Raw genomic sequence first — 14,783 nt, 5'->3', positions numbered from 1 at the left:
CGTTTAGGACCCCTCTCCCCCGACCCTCTCCAGAGGGCGGGCGCTGTCATGGCTGTCGTGCTGTGGTTGTTGCTGCTGTTGCCGCCGCTGGCTGCCGCTGTCTATGAGGATCAAGTGGGGAAGTTCGACTGGTGAGTGCTGGGGGAACGCCAGGGCCCTCCTTCTGTAAGCAGGCCCCGGGCCCGTCGTGCTGCGGCTGCCCGCCGGGCCTTCTCGCCCCTCTCACCCCCTCGTTCCCCCTCTCACCCCCTCGTTCCCCCTCTCACCCCCGCTCGCGTTTGCTCCCTCAGGAGGCAGCAGTACGTGGGGAAGCTCAAGTTCGCCTCCTTGGAGGCCTCACAGGGTTCCAAGAAGCTCATCGTGGCCACCGAGAAGAATGTCGTGGCTGCCCTGAACTCCAGGAGCGGCGAAATCCGTAAGCGAAGTGGGGTTTTGCTGTGGGGAGTGTGCCTGTGGCGCTGGGGCTAACACGTCAATCTCGTTGTGCTGTGTTTTCGTACTGGTAAATTAATGCTGGTGGTATTGATTTGTCAGACTGAGGATTCAGCCAGCAGTTAGTTCAAAAGCCATTGCTTAGGGCAGGCAGTGTTCTCTGTATAAGCTTATTGCCATAATGAATCTAGGTTTCAAAATAATAACAAACAAATGCCTTCGGGGGAACAAATCTTGTTCTCACTTAACTCTGTTTCTTTCAGTGTGGCGCCATGTGGACAAGGGCACCCCTGAAGGAGCGATAGATGCGATGCTGATCCACGGGCAAGGTGAGGAGAACATGCAGACGGTGTGCTGGGGCTAGCAGTTGTCCCTGTACCTTGATCTTGGCCACGTGTTAGGCCACAAGTTGAGCTTGCTAGAACTCATTGCCTTGTTGATCTGTGGTGGGACACAACTTCTGTGTTCACCTCCTTGTCTTTATTTCCCGGGCAGATGCCATCACTGTGTCCAATGCTGGGCGCATTCTGCGTTCCTGGGAGACCAACATTGGGGGGTTGAACTGGGAGATGTCCCTGGACACTGGCAGGTGGGCTTTTCTGTTTGCACTGTCTCTTTCCGTTTGTAACACTGGTCTAGGAAGGAGGAAAGGGGTTGTTATATTGTTTGGACTTGTATTATAGGGGAAAATTAGGTAGAGGGAAGGTTTGTGAAACAACACTTAGCTGAATTGCTAAGGAATGCCTGAATCTTGCAGTTAAATCTAATGCTGTTTCTTAGAAAACCAGTGAGAGGAAGAGATACAAATTTTTTCACGGGTGCATTTCCTCTTTAAATATACAATATGTCAAACCTGCATCTTATTTGGGGTGTTTGGATTCCAGCCTAATGGCCTCTGTTGAGGTAAGCAAGGATAGATAAAGTGGGCTGTAAATTGTGCTTCAAAATTGATGTTAAATGTTTGAAGAAGGTCTTTAGAATGATTTTTTTTTTTCCCTCCCCCTAAAAGAAAATAATTTTCTGACTTCTTGTCTCTGACCTGGGCTTAGCTTCCAGGTAGCTTGTTTGGTGGGGCTACAGGACACGGTGAAGTATGTGGCAGTCCTAAAGAAGGCCGCCATCTCTCTTCATTACCTTTCCAACGGGCACCAGAAATGGGTGGAACAGTTACCAGAAAGGTGAGAACGTGTTTTAAGAAGAATTGTAAGCTTCTGACATGGAGCCTGTTGCCTTAGAGAGGGAAGGAACTTGTACTCGCCTTACGCTTTTGAAAACATCTGGAAACAGTAACGTGAGAAGATGATGCTTCATGGTTGCTGCCTCTCTTGCAGTGAGAGTACTCAGTACCAGTTGTTGTATTCCCGGGGGACTGGAGTGATCCACGTGCTCGGAATCGTTCCCCAGAGCCACTTGAATGTTTTAACGTTCAGTGTAGAAGATGGAGAAATTACGAAACAGGTAGTGCTCGATTCTGGATCTAGAATACTGATTTTGATGTTAACAAATGTACTTTCAACTAGACGGGCTGTGGTGTGGTGTGGTGTGCAAGGTAATTAATCGCTATTGTAGCGCAGATAAGCTTCCCTTTCACTGTGGCATTGTCTAAAGGCCAATAAATGGATTTCACTGCCGTTTGCCCTGAAAGCAAAACTTAGTCTTAACAGGCTTACAGCTGTTAGTGAGGACAATCCTGGAAATCTCAGGCCAATAGGTGGTTTCTCCCAGGGTCATGGGAAAAATAATTCTGACTTAAATTGTGTCCAAGTTGGTTCTTTGAAGGTTTTGTTCTGTCGAGACCTTCATCTGTCTGCTTCTGTCTCGCTTGGCAGATCAGAGTAGCAGCCCCTTGGCTGAAGAGCTTAAACGGTGTGTGCGGCGTGGTGGGGGAGGCAGTGCTGGTGTGCATGGACATGGACACGCATTCGCTCTATGTTTGCTCCTTGGAGACGGAGCAGGAGATGAAGCAGATCCCGCTGCAGGTGAGAAGTGCTGAAAGAGCGCTGTACGTAATTCATTGTCTGACTGGTTTGGTGCCTGACTGAGCCTGGCAGCGCAGGGGGTTCTCCTGTTGGTAAACTACAGAGTGATGGAAGAGGTGTGGGGTGGAACATCATCCATAAATTGAGGGAAGGGAGAGAAAACGATATATTGTGTCTGGCTAATCATTCCTTCTGGACTCATGTCCCCAGAGTTTGCTCCAATGGGAGCCTAGTTATCCTCCATCCTGTGTCTCCTAGGTCCTACATCTCATACAGCTTCTCCCGTATGTTTGTCCTGACATGGGGAACCTTTTCATAAAGCTTGTATTTCTGCTAATAAAAGGAAGGTACTAGTTTCAGTGAAGAAAAAGTTCTTATGAACATATATGCTTGTCTCCCTTTCACAGTCACTTGACCTGGAGTTTGCTGATGGCTTCCAGCCCAGGGTATTGGCCACTCAACCCAACGTGATCAGCGCTTCGCGGACTCAGTTCTTCCTGCAGCTGTCTCCGAGCCAGTTCTCTTTGCTGCAGTACAAACATGGGCTGCTCAGCCACCTGCGGGACTTCCAGCAGGTAACCAAGCTAAATGGACACAAGCAAGAGGGCCAACTTCAGCTCAAAATTCTTTAAAATAAAGAAATATCCTTGTACTAAACATCCTGAACAAACTGCTGAGCTGCTCGTTTCAGTTGTGCTCTTGGCTGCAACACTAGAAACCCATTTGATTTAATTTATACTAGCTACTGAAATACTTCCAGACGTCAGTATAGGTATGCTTTGTTGCTGAGAGCTGTCAGCGTTGGGTACTTTCCTTATTCTGAGGTGGACAGAGACACACGTGTCTAAGTGGCCAGTGGTGCAGCACTACTTTTATTAGGCCAGCCGAGAGGTTTTGAAAAGCAAGCAAGCTTTAAAAAGCTCAGTAATGCTGGACATAATGGTTCAAAAGCCTGTGGCAGGTCAACTGTTTTCGTTTTTGAGAAGTATTTTTAGTCTTGTAACAAATAGTTTGTTTTTTACTTGGTGAAACAAAAAATCTAGAATTCGGCTGTGAAAGATTGTCTGGTTTTAATTCCAGTATGGCTTAACTTGCTGCACAGGTATTTTTTTGGTGGGGTTTGGGAATTTCCTTCTTTGTCTTATGATTTCCTTCTATTTTTTCCTTTTCAGGCAGCTCTGGTGAGTTTTGCAACAACTGGGGAGAAAACTGTGGCTGCTGTCCTGACCTGCAGGAGTGAACTGGTTAGTACCATTTGCCTGGACTGTGTCACCAGCACAGCTCCAGCACGGATCTGCACTGGGGGTGGGCTCCACAGGTGTTCACCTTCACGGGCCCAGGGATGGGTAGTAACTTGAGGAAGAGGAGGATTTTATTAGCTCTCAGACGTATGAAGACAATCGTAATGCAGGCAGATCTTGACTACATCCAGCTCAGGCTATCTCTGGCTTCGTGCAGCATGCTGTCCTGCATGCAGCCTGTTTCAGCCTTCTGTAAGGCGGGCATGTAACCTGGGAATCGGCTCTGCTGATCTATAGAAGACTTCAGTTCGTAGGGATACCGAACTTAGCAAGGCTTCATTTTGATTAGGAATAGAATAGAACAGAACTGTTTCCTGCCTGTTTTCAGAGTCAAGCTGAGGCTTGTCAGGCACTCAAAACGCTATCTTTTTTATACTCTTACTGGGGTCTGAAACCATATTATCTCTTCTCATCCTCATTTCAGAAACCTACGAGCTCTGATGACCTTCATGCTGGAAGTACTCTGGAGGATTTCCAGAAGCAGGTATAAAGCGCACTTGTTCCCAAGAACAGCAGAAGTTCCTGACAGTCTGTTTTCTTCTTCTGCACATGGGAACAGAATGAAAACGGTGTTACACCGTGTTTTTGGTGACTGTTGTTTTGCAGCAACTCCATATAAATAATCTAAAAATATCTTGAAGCCACAGTTCTTGCTCAACAAGAAATCCTCCTGCAGAATTTGGTGCGGCATGTATGTTTAACTCAGCTGTTTTCTGCCTCTTGTTACAGGAGCCCTTAACCTGTTCCAACCAAACCTACAATATTAATCTCTACCTGGTTGAAACTGGACAAAGACTGTTGGATACCACAATTACCTTTAACCTGGAGCAGAGCGGTGCCAAGCCACAGCAGGTGAGTGGCGAGAGATTATTTCAGTCCTGTGGTTTATCAGACTTGCAATGCCCTCCCCTCCCTGATTTGGCAAGATTTGTCTGACCCTTCAGGCAAGGTGAAAAGCATTCTGCAGACGCCCCAGATTACTGCCTGCAATCACACTGTCTGCTCTTCTTTCACCTGAAAGCTCTGTTTTCTCCAAGGAGGTTATGTGATCATTAACCTCGGTGTTTTGTTTGCTGTTTTTTCCAGCTATATATCCAAGTTTTTCTGAAGAAGGATGACTCTGTGGGCTATCGAGCCTTGGTGCAAACAGAAGACCACGTGCTGATGTTCCTCCAGCAGCCAGGTAACTGGCTAACAGCTAACCTACTCCATTTTTAGCAGCGCACACCTTGTCGCTGTAGGATGAGAGGAAGACTCCAAGTCTCAACTGATTATGTTTTTATCAATGCTTTATCTGGAATCTGGCAAAATGCATTTTAACTGTCCTAAGTCCCATGAAAGACACTGGTGACTCTTTCACCCTCACGAGACATTGGATCTGAGAAGACAGTTCTGCAGTGTCCTTTGTGTGGGCAGGGCCTTTGAATTTCACGGGTTTTCTGCAGATTTCAAAACTCTCTTTGCAGGAATTGGGTCTAAGTCCTCAAAGTTCCCTCAGAAAAGACCCTGATGGCAAAAATGTTAATTTGCAGAAAGGGTTGAAAGTCCATCTTGGCAACATAAATTTTCCCATATTCTGCTCATATTTCTTTCCAGGAAAAGTTGTGTGGAGTAGAGAGGAGTCACTGGCAGAAGTGGTAAGCTTGGAGATGGTGGATCTACCTCTGACAGGTGCACAGGCCGAGTTGGAGGGAGAATTTGGAAAGAAAGCAGGTAAGCCGTAGATTTAATGGAATTACCTTTGTGAGTTTGTTTTTCTTCCTGAGCGAATGTATGTATTGTTTTCTTTTTCCTCTGAGCTGAGAGTTAAGATTGACATTTCTACTAATGAGCAGAAATAAACTGATTCCCATCTAAACTTTTGAAGTCCGATGCCAAATGCAGATGGCATGAGCGCATTACATTGTTATATTCACTAAACAGTCAGCAGCAGTAGGAGGGATTTTGGCCATGTCTCCTAACTGTTTCCCTTTGACTCTTTCTGGAAGACTCACTTGCAATAGCTTTTGTTTTTGCTTTGTTTTTTGTTTTTTTTTTTTGCTGTCCTGGATGCAGCCATTCAAGGTAACCCCGACTGCATGCAGTGTTTTGTAACACTTCTGACTAATGCTTCCTAGTGGAACTTGATCTCCTGCCTGCTTGCTTTCCTCAGTGGTGAGATATAGCTGAAGCCTGATATTTCACTCCTTTCAAGAAGCTAAATATAAACCCTGATTGGGCAGAATTAAGTATTTTTTTACTTCAAGGGCTTCTGTAGCTCTGAGTAATGAGTGCAGAGGGAGATATAGACCTTGTGGGTGGGTGAGCTTTAGGTGGGCACTTGCTGTGAGCGTACCAGTGAGAAAGGAGGAATGCGAAGGAAGAGGTTATGTACTCTGCAGGAGGTTTGCTTTTAGTTGATGAGAGCATCTTTAGGGATGAGCTGTAGCACTGTGAGGTGGGAAGAGGTTGGTAAATGCCAGAGTCTGTCACAGAAATGATAACTGACTCTGCTATTCTGGAGTGGGAGGCAGAGGCAAAGAATTATCATGGGCTTGTGCATGGCAGCATTTCTTCTACTGGCTGAGACCATAATTCCAGTTGTGGAGTGGGATGTAATGTTTTTGCCCTCGTTATCACTGTTGATCTATTTGCAGATGGCTTGCTGGGGATGTTTCTGAAGCGGCTGTCCTCCCAGCTTATCCTGCTGCAAGCCTGGACCGCCCATCTTTGGAAGATGTTCTACGATGCCAGGAAACCCCGGAGCCAGATTAAAAATGAGATTAACATTGACAATTTGGCCAGAGATGAATTCAACCTCCAGAAAATGATGGTGATGGTCACTGCTTCGGGAAAGGTGAGGAAGGCAGGGTAGGAATCTGTTTCTAGACTGTAGCAAAGAGTCTCAGCTCTGAATTCATTCCCACTCCCATTTTTAGCCAGGCTTTGGGCAGAGTTCTGTGAGAAGATGTGCAGAATGTTTTGTGGTAGATTTGGAGAGGGACTAAGACTCTTCTGTCCTTGTCATATCCCGAAGAAAGATGCAGCTCTTGAATGGGAAGGGGGTGTTGTTCTAAACTTTGGCTTTACTGTGTCTCTCTGCTCAGCTTTTTGGTATTGAAAGCAGTTCTGGCACCATCCTGTGGAAGCAGTATCTCAGGAATGTGAGACTGGGCTCCTCCTTTAAGCTGATGGTCCAAAGAACAACAGCCCATTTCCCACACCCTCCGCAATGTACCTTGCTTGTTAAGGACAAGGTGAGTCCCTATCCTCTATCCCTCCGTTGAACTGCCTTAGCATGGAAATCTGCCCTTTCAACGGGCTGAACAAAATACCCTTTTGAGTATTGTCTGTTTATCACTGATGCGGGGACAGGAGGAGAGTGAGAGCTGGAGTGAAGCAGACATGCAGTCCTAAAGAATTTAAGGATGGTCATGTTGAAGCCTTTTATCGAAACAAATCATTTCATGCAGTTTCTTCGGTCGTGTGAGACAAGTCATGTGGGGCCTCCATCAGCTAAGCAGCAACGGCTGTCCTTTAGCTAGCTGCAGGATGTTCTGTACTCCGTACCTGAGGGAGGAGGAGACACTAGTATGTGTTGAGACTGCTTCAGCAGGTGGCGGGTAGGATTTAGTTAAAGCCGCAAACACCTTGTTACGCCACGGTATGGTTTTGGTAGCAAAACGTGGGATGGAGAGTATGTATGTGTCCAAAAAGAATATTTTGAGGATGGAATAGCTGAATCCAGGATATGAATAGTTGACACCAGCAGGTAACAGGTAGAAAAACAACTCTTTTGTCCCCCTTAGAAAAAGTTTTGTCTCTTGTTTGTTTTTTAGGAAACCAAAATGAGCTTTCTGTACGTCTTTAACCCCATCTTTGGGAAAAGAAGCCAAGTAGCTCCCCCTGTTTTGAAGCGTCCAATTCTTCAGACTTTGCTTCTGCCTATTATAGATCAAGACTACGCCAAAGTACTACTCTTGATCGATGATGAGTACAAGGTAAATTGCTTTGCCTGGAGGCAATTTTCTTCATGTTCTGTTTAATTATTCCTCTCTCTTTTGGAGCAAGATTTTTTTTTTAAAAAGCCATTGAGTCCCATTTCACACAAACTATGAGGTTATTCTGGTAAGACAGACCTCATCCTGGTAAATGTGTTCAAAGTCATCTGTCTGTGTTGGTTTTTTTTGTCTTTTGTGTGTAAGTTGGTTTTTAACCTGTATTTCAATTCTTTTCCAGGTTACAGCTTTCCCAGCAACTAAAAATGTCCTTCGCCAGTTAGAAGAAATAGCCCATTCTATCTTTTTTTATCTAGTTGATGCTGAGCAGGGAAAACTCTCTGGATTCAGGCTGAAAAAGGTATGGAAGACTCATTACAGTCTAAGTGACATTGTTTCCCTAAACGTCTTCTAAATGGTGGATCTCTTCATTTGGCTTACAGAGAATAGAATAGAATGTTCAGAATAGAATACAGAGCTCAGAATAGAAACAGTTCAGCCTCAAAATGTGCCTAAGAAACTTTTAAAATTCAAAAGCAGAGAAAGCTCCCTGCATCTTATTCATGGAGATGGTGTCTTCTGAGGACAGGACAAAACCTCCTACGCCGTGTTTGTTTTCTCACAGGACCTGACCACAGAGGCGAGCTGGGAGGTGATCATACCCTCCGAAGTACAGAGGATAGTGACTGTGAAAGGGAAGAGGTCCAATGAGCACGTGCACTCGCAGGGCCGCGTGATGGGAGACCGCAGTGTTCTCTATAAGGTGCCGTTGGAACTTTTCGTTGGCTTTTTGTTGAAGCATTATCTGATGGGAAGATCTCAGCACCGTTTCTAGGTGCTACGCTGAGATTAACTGCCCTGTGGTGCCATTGTTTCTACATATGCATCAGCGTCCACACCCCTCTGCAGAAGCCGCTAATTTTGGTGGACACTTCTTTTATAAAATGTTTTCACACAGCAATTAGGTCAGTCAAACATCTGATGATGGGAAAATAGCTACTTGATATCTTCAGGTGATCTGTGCTAATAAGATACTTTGTTATATGCCTAGTCCCAAATGAAATACAGATAAACACGGTGCCTGTGGCACTGAACTGGGGGGCTCGGTTGTTTTTTCTTTCTCTCTAGTCCCTGAACCCCAACCTGCTTGCTGTGGTGACGGAGAGCACGGATACACATCACGAGCGCACTTTCATTGGAATATATCTGATTGACGGAGTCACAGGCAGGATCATCCACTCATCGGTGCAGAAGAAAGCAAAGGGACCTGTCCACATTGTTCATTCAGAGAACTGGGTGGTGGTAAGAAGTTATTCTCACCCTCTCATTTGTTATGTTTGGGAGGCAGGGGTGGTGGCTGAACCTGTATGGAGGAGACTTTTTGATTATTCTCTGTGATTTCCTACTACCTCTCTATTACAGAGCCTGCTTGCCCCATATTCCTAAAAATCTTCTCTTGTTTCAGTACCAGTACTGGAACACGAAGGCGCGTCGGAACGAGTTCACTGTGCTGGAGCTGTATGAGGGGACGGAGCAATACAATGCCACGGCCTTCAGCTCCCTTGACCGTCCGATTTTACCTCAGGTTCTCCAGCAATCTTATATCTTCCCGTCTGCTATCAGTGCCATGGAGGCCACCATCACCGAGAGAGGCATCACCAGCCGCCACTTGCTCAGTAAGTGCATGCTGCTCTGTTCTGAATGCATTTATGCTACCTGCACGAGCCAGGTGTCGCACTGAAAACCAAGCAAAATGCAGTTTTCTGCCAAAAATCCTGCCTGTGGGTTGCCCTGGACTCCTGGCAAGTGCAAGGATAAACACCAAGAGAGCGTTTATATTTGCTGTTAGAAAATGCTGTCAGAAATGGCTGTTTTTAAGATGGATTTCTTTTACTGCACAGTTGGGCTTCCCTCCGGGGCCATCCTCTCCCTTCCAAAGGCTCTGCTGGATCCTCGCCGCCCAGAGATCCCTACAGAACAGAGCAGGTAAGGAAAGCACCGTAACTGCTGCTCCTGGGCAGCTTGGAAGAGTGATGCATTTTGTGTTTATTATGGTAGTGTGTGAAATAGAACAACTTGTCCTGGACAGATTCAGGGCAATTCATGCATGAAATTAAGCGAGGTTGCTTTGTTGCCAGTCTGTGACGATGGAATGCATTTCTCTGTAATGCAGCAGGTCTTACTGTTGGCAAACCAGCCTGTTGTCTGCATTCTGAGCAGCAGCAGTCAGAGTAACTGTCTGAAGGTTTTAGAATGACACTTATTTTTAAAACTTTAGAAGCCTAAAAGGAGGGTGCGGCAGTGTAGTCTGACCCAGCTGGTGCATTTATTTTTCATCTTGAAGCAAAAATGAATCTGTGCTGGGAAAATTTGCTGGTTTAGGTCAGCTTGTGATGAGCAGAGTGGGAAGTGCAGACAATGTCCTTTGTGTGCTGTTTGATTGCATTTTGATTTCTCTTTAAATGCCTTTCAGAGAAGAGAATCTGATTCCATACTCCCCTGATGTGCAGATCCATGCCGAGAGGTTTATAAACTACAATCAAACCATATCCTGTATGAGAGGGATTTATACAGCCCCCTCTGGCCTCGAGTCTACGTGTTTGGTGAGTACAGGGTGGAGGTTTCAGCATAGGGCTGTGGAGTTTGTGGGTAGAGCAGTGCGATATCGCAGCCTGTGGCAGGGAGATCTGTAACTTCCAGTCATGCTGCTGCTCACCGCTTAAATATTTTGATCAGAACTATAGACCCGAGTCAATGATTTTTCACGTATCTGCTTTTCTGCTGGAAGCTGCGTTACTGGCTCATGATTTAATCTCTTTAGGTTGTTGCATATGGCCTGGACATCTACCAGACCCGAGTGTACCCGTCGAAGCAGTTTGATGTCCTGAAGGACGACTATGACTATGTGCTGATAAGCAGCGTCCTCTTCGGCTTGGTTTTTGCTACCATGATCACAAAGAGACTCGCTCAGGTGAAGCTGCTGAACCGTGCCTGGCGGTAAGGCTGCGGGGAGAGGCAAGGCGGAGGCTGGAGAAGGGATCTGAGATTCGGACTGGATGAAGGTCTGCCACCCACTGCATTGCTGCTGGGTTCAGTTAGAAATTCCAGCTTGTGTGACTGATGGATGCAAACATCTGTATTATATTTTGGCTGGAAGATACTTGGGACGAAAGGCTGCTAGCGCAACATGACCATACGCTGTCTACACCTCTCCTAGTGAGAAGAAATGGAAAAGAGATGGAAAAGAGGCATGTTATGACTAAGACAGACATCTCCTAAGCCTCTGTTAAAGCCCTAAAACCTGCCGTCGTATCATCTCCAACATGTTAGCAAAGAATACTAAGGACGCATGTCCAATTGATCCTTGCCTCTTCCTCACGTCTCGGTGCGAGGATGGAGAGGTGAAGGCTAGGCTTGGTAATGCGTGAGCTGCTGTATGTGGGGCCTGAGAAGAGGAGGAGATGTTGGGTCATGTCGTTAGGAAGAAGGTTAGAAATTGTGTGGATGTTGGCGGGACACGGCCTCGTCGCATCGCATAATCACACAGCTGCTGGAGGAATTTGTCAAGTCTCTCCATCTTATTTATTTATTTATGATGATGATAACGTTGGTTTTTAAACCTCTCCCGCCTTTGGTGTGTGGCATGGCTCAGGAGCGAAGCCCTCATGCCGTTTCCCCTCCGGACCAACAACGCCGTTATTCTTCCTATGTGGATTTAACTTGTCATAACCCAGTTTCGCAGCACGTCCCGGCCCCGGGGCGAGGCCGTGTCCTACCAGCCGCCTCCCCGCGGTGCAGACCGCCCCAATAAAATCCCTGTGCCCAGGAGCAGTGCCTTTTTTCTTTTTTTTGCCTTTTTCGGGTTATTTGGAGACCGGGGTAGCGCCCCACCAATGCGCATGCGCGCCGCCCGCAGCCGCCGGGCCCCTCACAGCGCGTGCGCCGCCGGCAAAGTTGCTGACTCATCTACTGCGCAGGCGCTTGGGCCTGACCCTCTTCTTCCAATCGGGAGGCACGGAGCGCGCGTGGGCAGTGTATCACTTCCGGCCCGCTGCCGCCGCCACCGCCGCCCCTACCCCCGGGCCCAGCGGAGCGGCAAGATGGCGGCGGGCGGCGGCGTGGGGGCCGCGGCGGAGCCCGGTTGGGAGGTGGCCGTCCGGCCGCTGCTTTCCGCCTCCTACTCAGCCTTCGAGATGAAGGAGCTCCCGCAGCTGCTCGCCTCGGTTATCGAGAGGTGAGGGCTCACCGGAGTGGGCCGGGGTACCGGGGGGGGGCGGGGGGATTGCGGTCCGGGCCCTGCCTCCCCTCAGCGCCGTTCTCTCAGGGCGGGCGCCCGGCGCCATGGAAACCCTCGGGGTAAGCGCTGGGCGGGCGGGCTGCGGGTGAGGGGCTCGGGGGTGGGCAGGGGGCGGCGGCGGAGCCGGTGTCCAGCGCCCGCTGGGGCTGCCTTGGGAAAAGCAGCGCCCGGCGGGTTCCTCACGGCCAACCTCCTCCCGCTCTGCTGGGGACGGGGAGGCTCTCGGGGTGGTGCCCTCGGGACCTAATAAGCGGGGATGAGTCTGCACGCCCCGGCTGCTGGCGTTGGCTGCCGCTCGGCCACAGCTCCGGCACCTCTGACAGTTATCCCGCGGAGAGGCTTCGGGACGGTTCCTGCGGTTTTGCTTTTGTTCAAGCGCGTTATGCTTTCGCAGGCTGTGCGGTGAAAAGCGTTGCCTCACCTGGCCTGTCTCCTCTGGTGACAAACTCGTGGCAGGGGGTCACTGTATGGCATTGGCTACTCTTTAGGCTTCTACCAGTGAAATATTTGTGTTTTAAGGAGAAGTCACAGAATGGTGGGGGCTGGAAGGGACCTCTGGAGATCACCTCCAGAGATCTGGAACCCCGCTGCTTGAGCAGGCACCCCCAGAGCAGGGGCACAGGACCGCGTCCAGGTGGGCTGTGAATGTCTCCAGGGAAGGGACCCCACAGCCTCTCTGGGCAGCCTGTGCCCCTGCTCTGGCACCCGCACAGGGAAGGGGTTTGTCCTCATGTTCAGGGGGAACTTCCCGTGTTCCAGCTTGTGCCCGTTGCCCCTTGGCCTGGCGTTGGGCACCGCTGAAAAGAGTCCAGTCGCATCCTCTTGACACCCACCCTTCAGAAATTTATAAGCATTGATGAGATTCCTCCTCAGTCTTCTCTTGTCCAGGCTGAACAACCCCAGGTGTCTCAGCCTTTCCTCACAAGGGAGATGCTCTATCCCCCTGATCATTTCCGTAGCTCTCACTGGACTTGCTTGAGCAGTTCCCTGTCTTTCTTGAATTGGGTGGCCCAGAACTGGACACAGCACTGCTGAAGTACAGTGAAAAATGAGGCATGAAGGTGAAGCAAATCAAGTCTACCTTTTCTTAACCAGAAGGGTTAGACTCAGAGCATGAGAGCCTGCACTGGAGCTATTTAATTTAACGTAAAGCTTATTTTATGATGTAAAACACTACAACATTATGCTCAGTTACAAAGATATAAGCCTGACCACAATAAGTCACTAGGGAACAAAAAACAAACACTGTGCTAAGGAAGATGATAAAATAAAGCCTTGTGGTATTTTGCTTAATATAGAATGGCCAAGTGTACAAACAGCAGATGCTTCAAATTAACATTCTGTGCTTAAATACACACAGCAGTGGTTCACCTGGAAGGCTGCATATACTCAATATTTGTGATTTGGGCTGTTCTTAGGCTAATCTTTCTTTTAGGGACTGTTTTGGCTTTGCTTTTCCTTGCGGTGCTCCGCTGTCGCTGTTCCTATGGTTTGTTATTGGAGTGTTTTGGCAGAAGAATATCACATAATCACTTAAGTGGGCGCAGTTGATTTTTGGGAGAGGTCCCTTTTCTCCATTAGTGAGAACGAGGCTCCGTTTCCCCCTTGAGACAGCAGTTTGTTGCCTTGAAGTTGCGCTGCCCCAAGGTTTGAGCTGTGTGCCTGATGCTGACTGCATTTCAGACCCAGCAGGATTTAATGCGAACACGAGGCTTGTGGAGTCTTGTGGGAGGGTATCTTTTATTTCACGCCTTGATATATGTATGACATTTGGCAACTCATGGAGGAATAAGTCTATCTTGTTCGTGTTTGGAGCCGTGCTCTTCTCTTCTGAACAAAAAATCTAGCTTCACATTTCTAATCTAAAATATTTCATCTGTTCAATTTATTTTTAGATGATGATTGTTAGCTCTTGTGGTGATGCTGCTGTTTGACATTGTCTGCAAAGTGGCTGGATTTCCCCTTAACTAAACGTGGTCCAGTGACAGCAAAATCGCTAACATTGTTCTTTTCAAAATAAATCAATAAACTCCCTTTCCTGACAACTCGTATGTCTCATTTTTTAAGTTTAAACATCACCAAGTTACTGGAAATCCCCTGTTAGCACGTATGTTCAAGAACTGATAGGCTTTGGCCTCTTATTTGGCATAAGTTATGGCAAAGCTGACTTGGAAAGATGCAACCGAAGTGGAACATGGTTTTGCGAAGTCTGTGACGGGCAAATGAGGAAAAGGTTTTCAGGGAAGAGTTTTCAATAGGAGGAGAACTCCTGCACCTGCTGCTGTGCCTTTTCAAGGAGGAGGCTGCTTTTGTGCCTGCTGCCTTACATAAAGGGTCTATTTCGGGCCCGTTTAAGGTTTGGAAGCAGAGCTGAGGAAGGAGGTGGTATTTGTTGCTGACATGTTATATCTGATACTGACACGGAGGCTTCTTGCTTAGCGTGAGTGATGGTTTTCCTTGGGAAGCAAATGTTATTTAAGGAATAAATGACAATACGATAGCTGAAAGTTCTCATGAAATCTCACAGTATGTGCAAAACATAACTCTAGCACATCACAGATTAAGCTGTTATTTTTTTTTATGTTTATCTGCAGGGACCTGATGATTAGTTGACAGACGCCTTCCACTTTTCACTACCATAACAAGTCCATGACTTGTTTAAACGAAACTCAAGCCTCTTATTGTCCAATCCAGATGAAATTCCCTATCTTGCTTTTTGTGTTCTTATACCTCGTGGGTATTGTGTCTTGTACAGCTTGACCTATACAACAGAATGATAATTGAGGAGCTGCCAGTC

The 14,783-nt window shown here is 47.5% G+C and overlaps 2 protein-coding genes across 7 annotated transcripts in view; both read left to right on the top strand.

The window, feature by feature from the left end:
- Window positions 1-5: 5 nt before the first annotated feature.
- EMC1 (ER membrane protein complex subunit 1) lies at window positions 6-11,517 on the top strand. Its single transcript, XM_075114243.1, has 23 exons — window positions 6-131; window positions 291-415; window positions 696-761; window positions 928-1,021; window positions 1,482-1,610; window positions 1,764-1,890; window positions 2,262-2,411; window positions 2,819-2,986; window positions 3,584-3,655; window positions 4,137-4,196; window positions 4,442-4,564; window positions 4,799-4,895; window positions 5,309-5,425; window positions 6,349-6,548; window positions 6,799-6,948; window positions 7,531-7,692; window positions 7,931-8,050; window positions 8,315-8,452; window positions 8,818-8,991; window positions 9,155-9,365; window positions 9,591-9,675; window positions 10,163-10,292; window positions 10,511-11,517. Exons 1-23 carry the CDS (start codon window positions 49-51, stop codon window positions 10,688-10,690), a joined length of 2,961 nt encoding a protein of 986 aa, XP_074970344.1. The 5' UTR covers window positions 6-48; the 3' UTR covers window positions 10,691-11,517.
- The window catches only part of UBR4 (ubiquitin protein ligase E3 component n-recognin 4), an 80,374-nt gene continuing 77,097 nt past the window's right edge, over window positions 11,507-14,783 (top strand). For 5 of the 6 annotated variants that reach the window (XM_075114241.1, XM_075114240.1, XM_075114239.1 and 2 more), the window contains exon 1: window positions 11,507-11,923. In XM_075114241.1, coding sequence (XP_074970342.1) covers window positions 11,583-11,923 — 341 coding nt within the window. In that variant the 5' untranslated portion in view covers window positions 11,507-11,582. The remainder of the gene's footprint in view (window positions 11,924-14,783) is intronic. The other variant, XM_075114242.1, reaches the window with a different exon arrangement.

Source organism: Phalacrocorax aristotelis, chromosome 19, assembly GCF_949628215.1.
Source record: "Phalacrocorax aristotelis chromosome 19, bGulAri2.1, whole genome shotgun sequence".
Classification (NCBI taxonomy): Eukaryota; Metazoa; Chordata; class Aves; order Suliformes; family Phalacrocoracidae; genus Phalacrocorax; species Phalacrocorax aristotelis.
The sequence above is the reverse complement of the archived record's forward strand: the minus strand, read 5'-3'. Positions and strand labels throughout refer to the sequence as shown.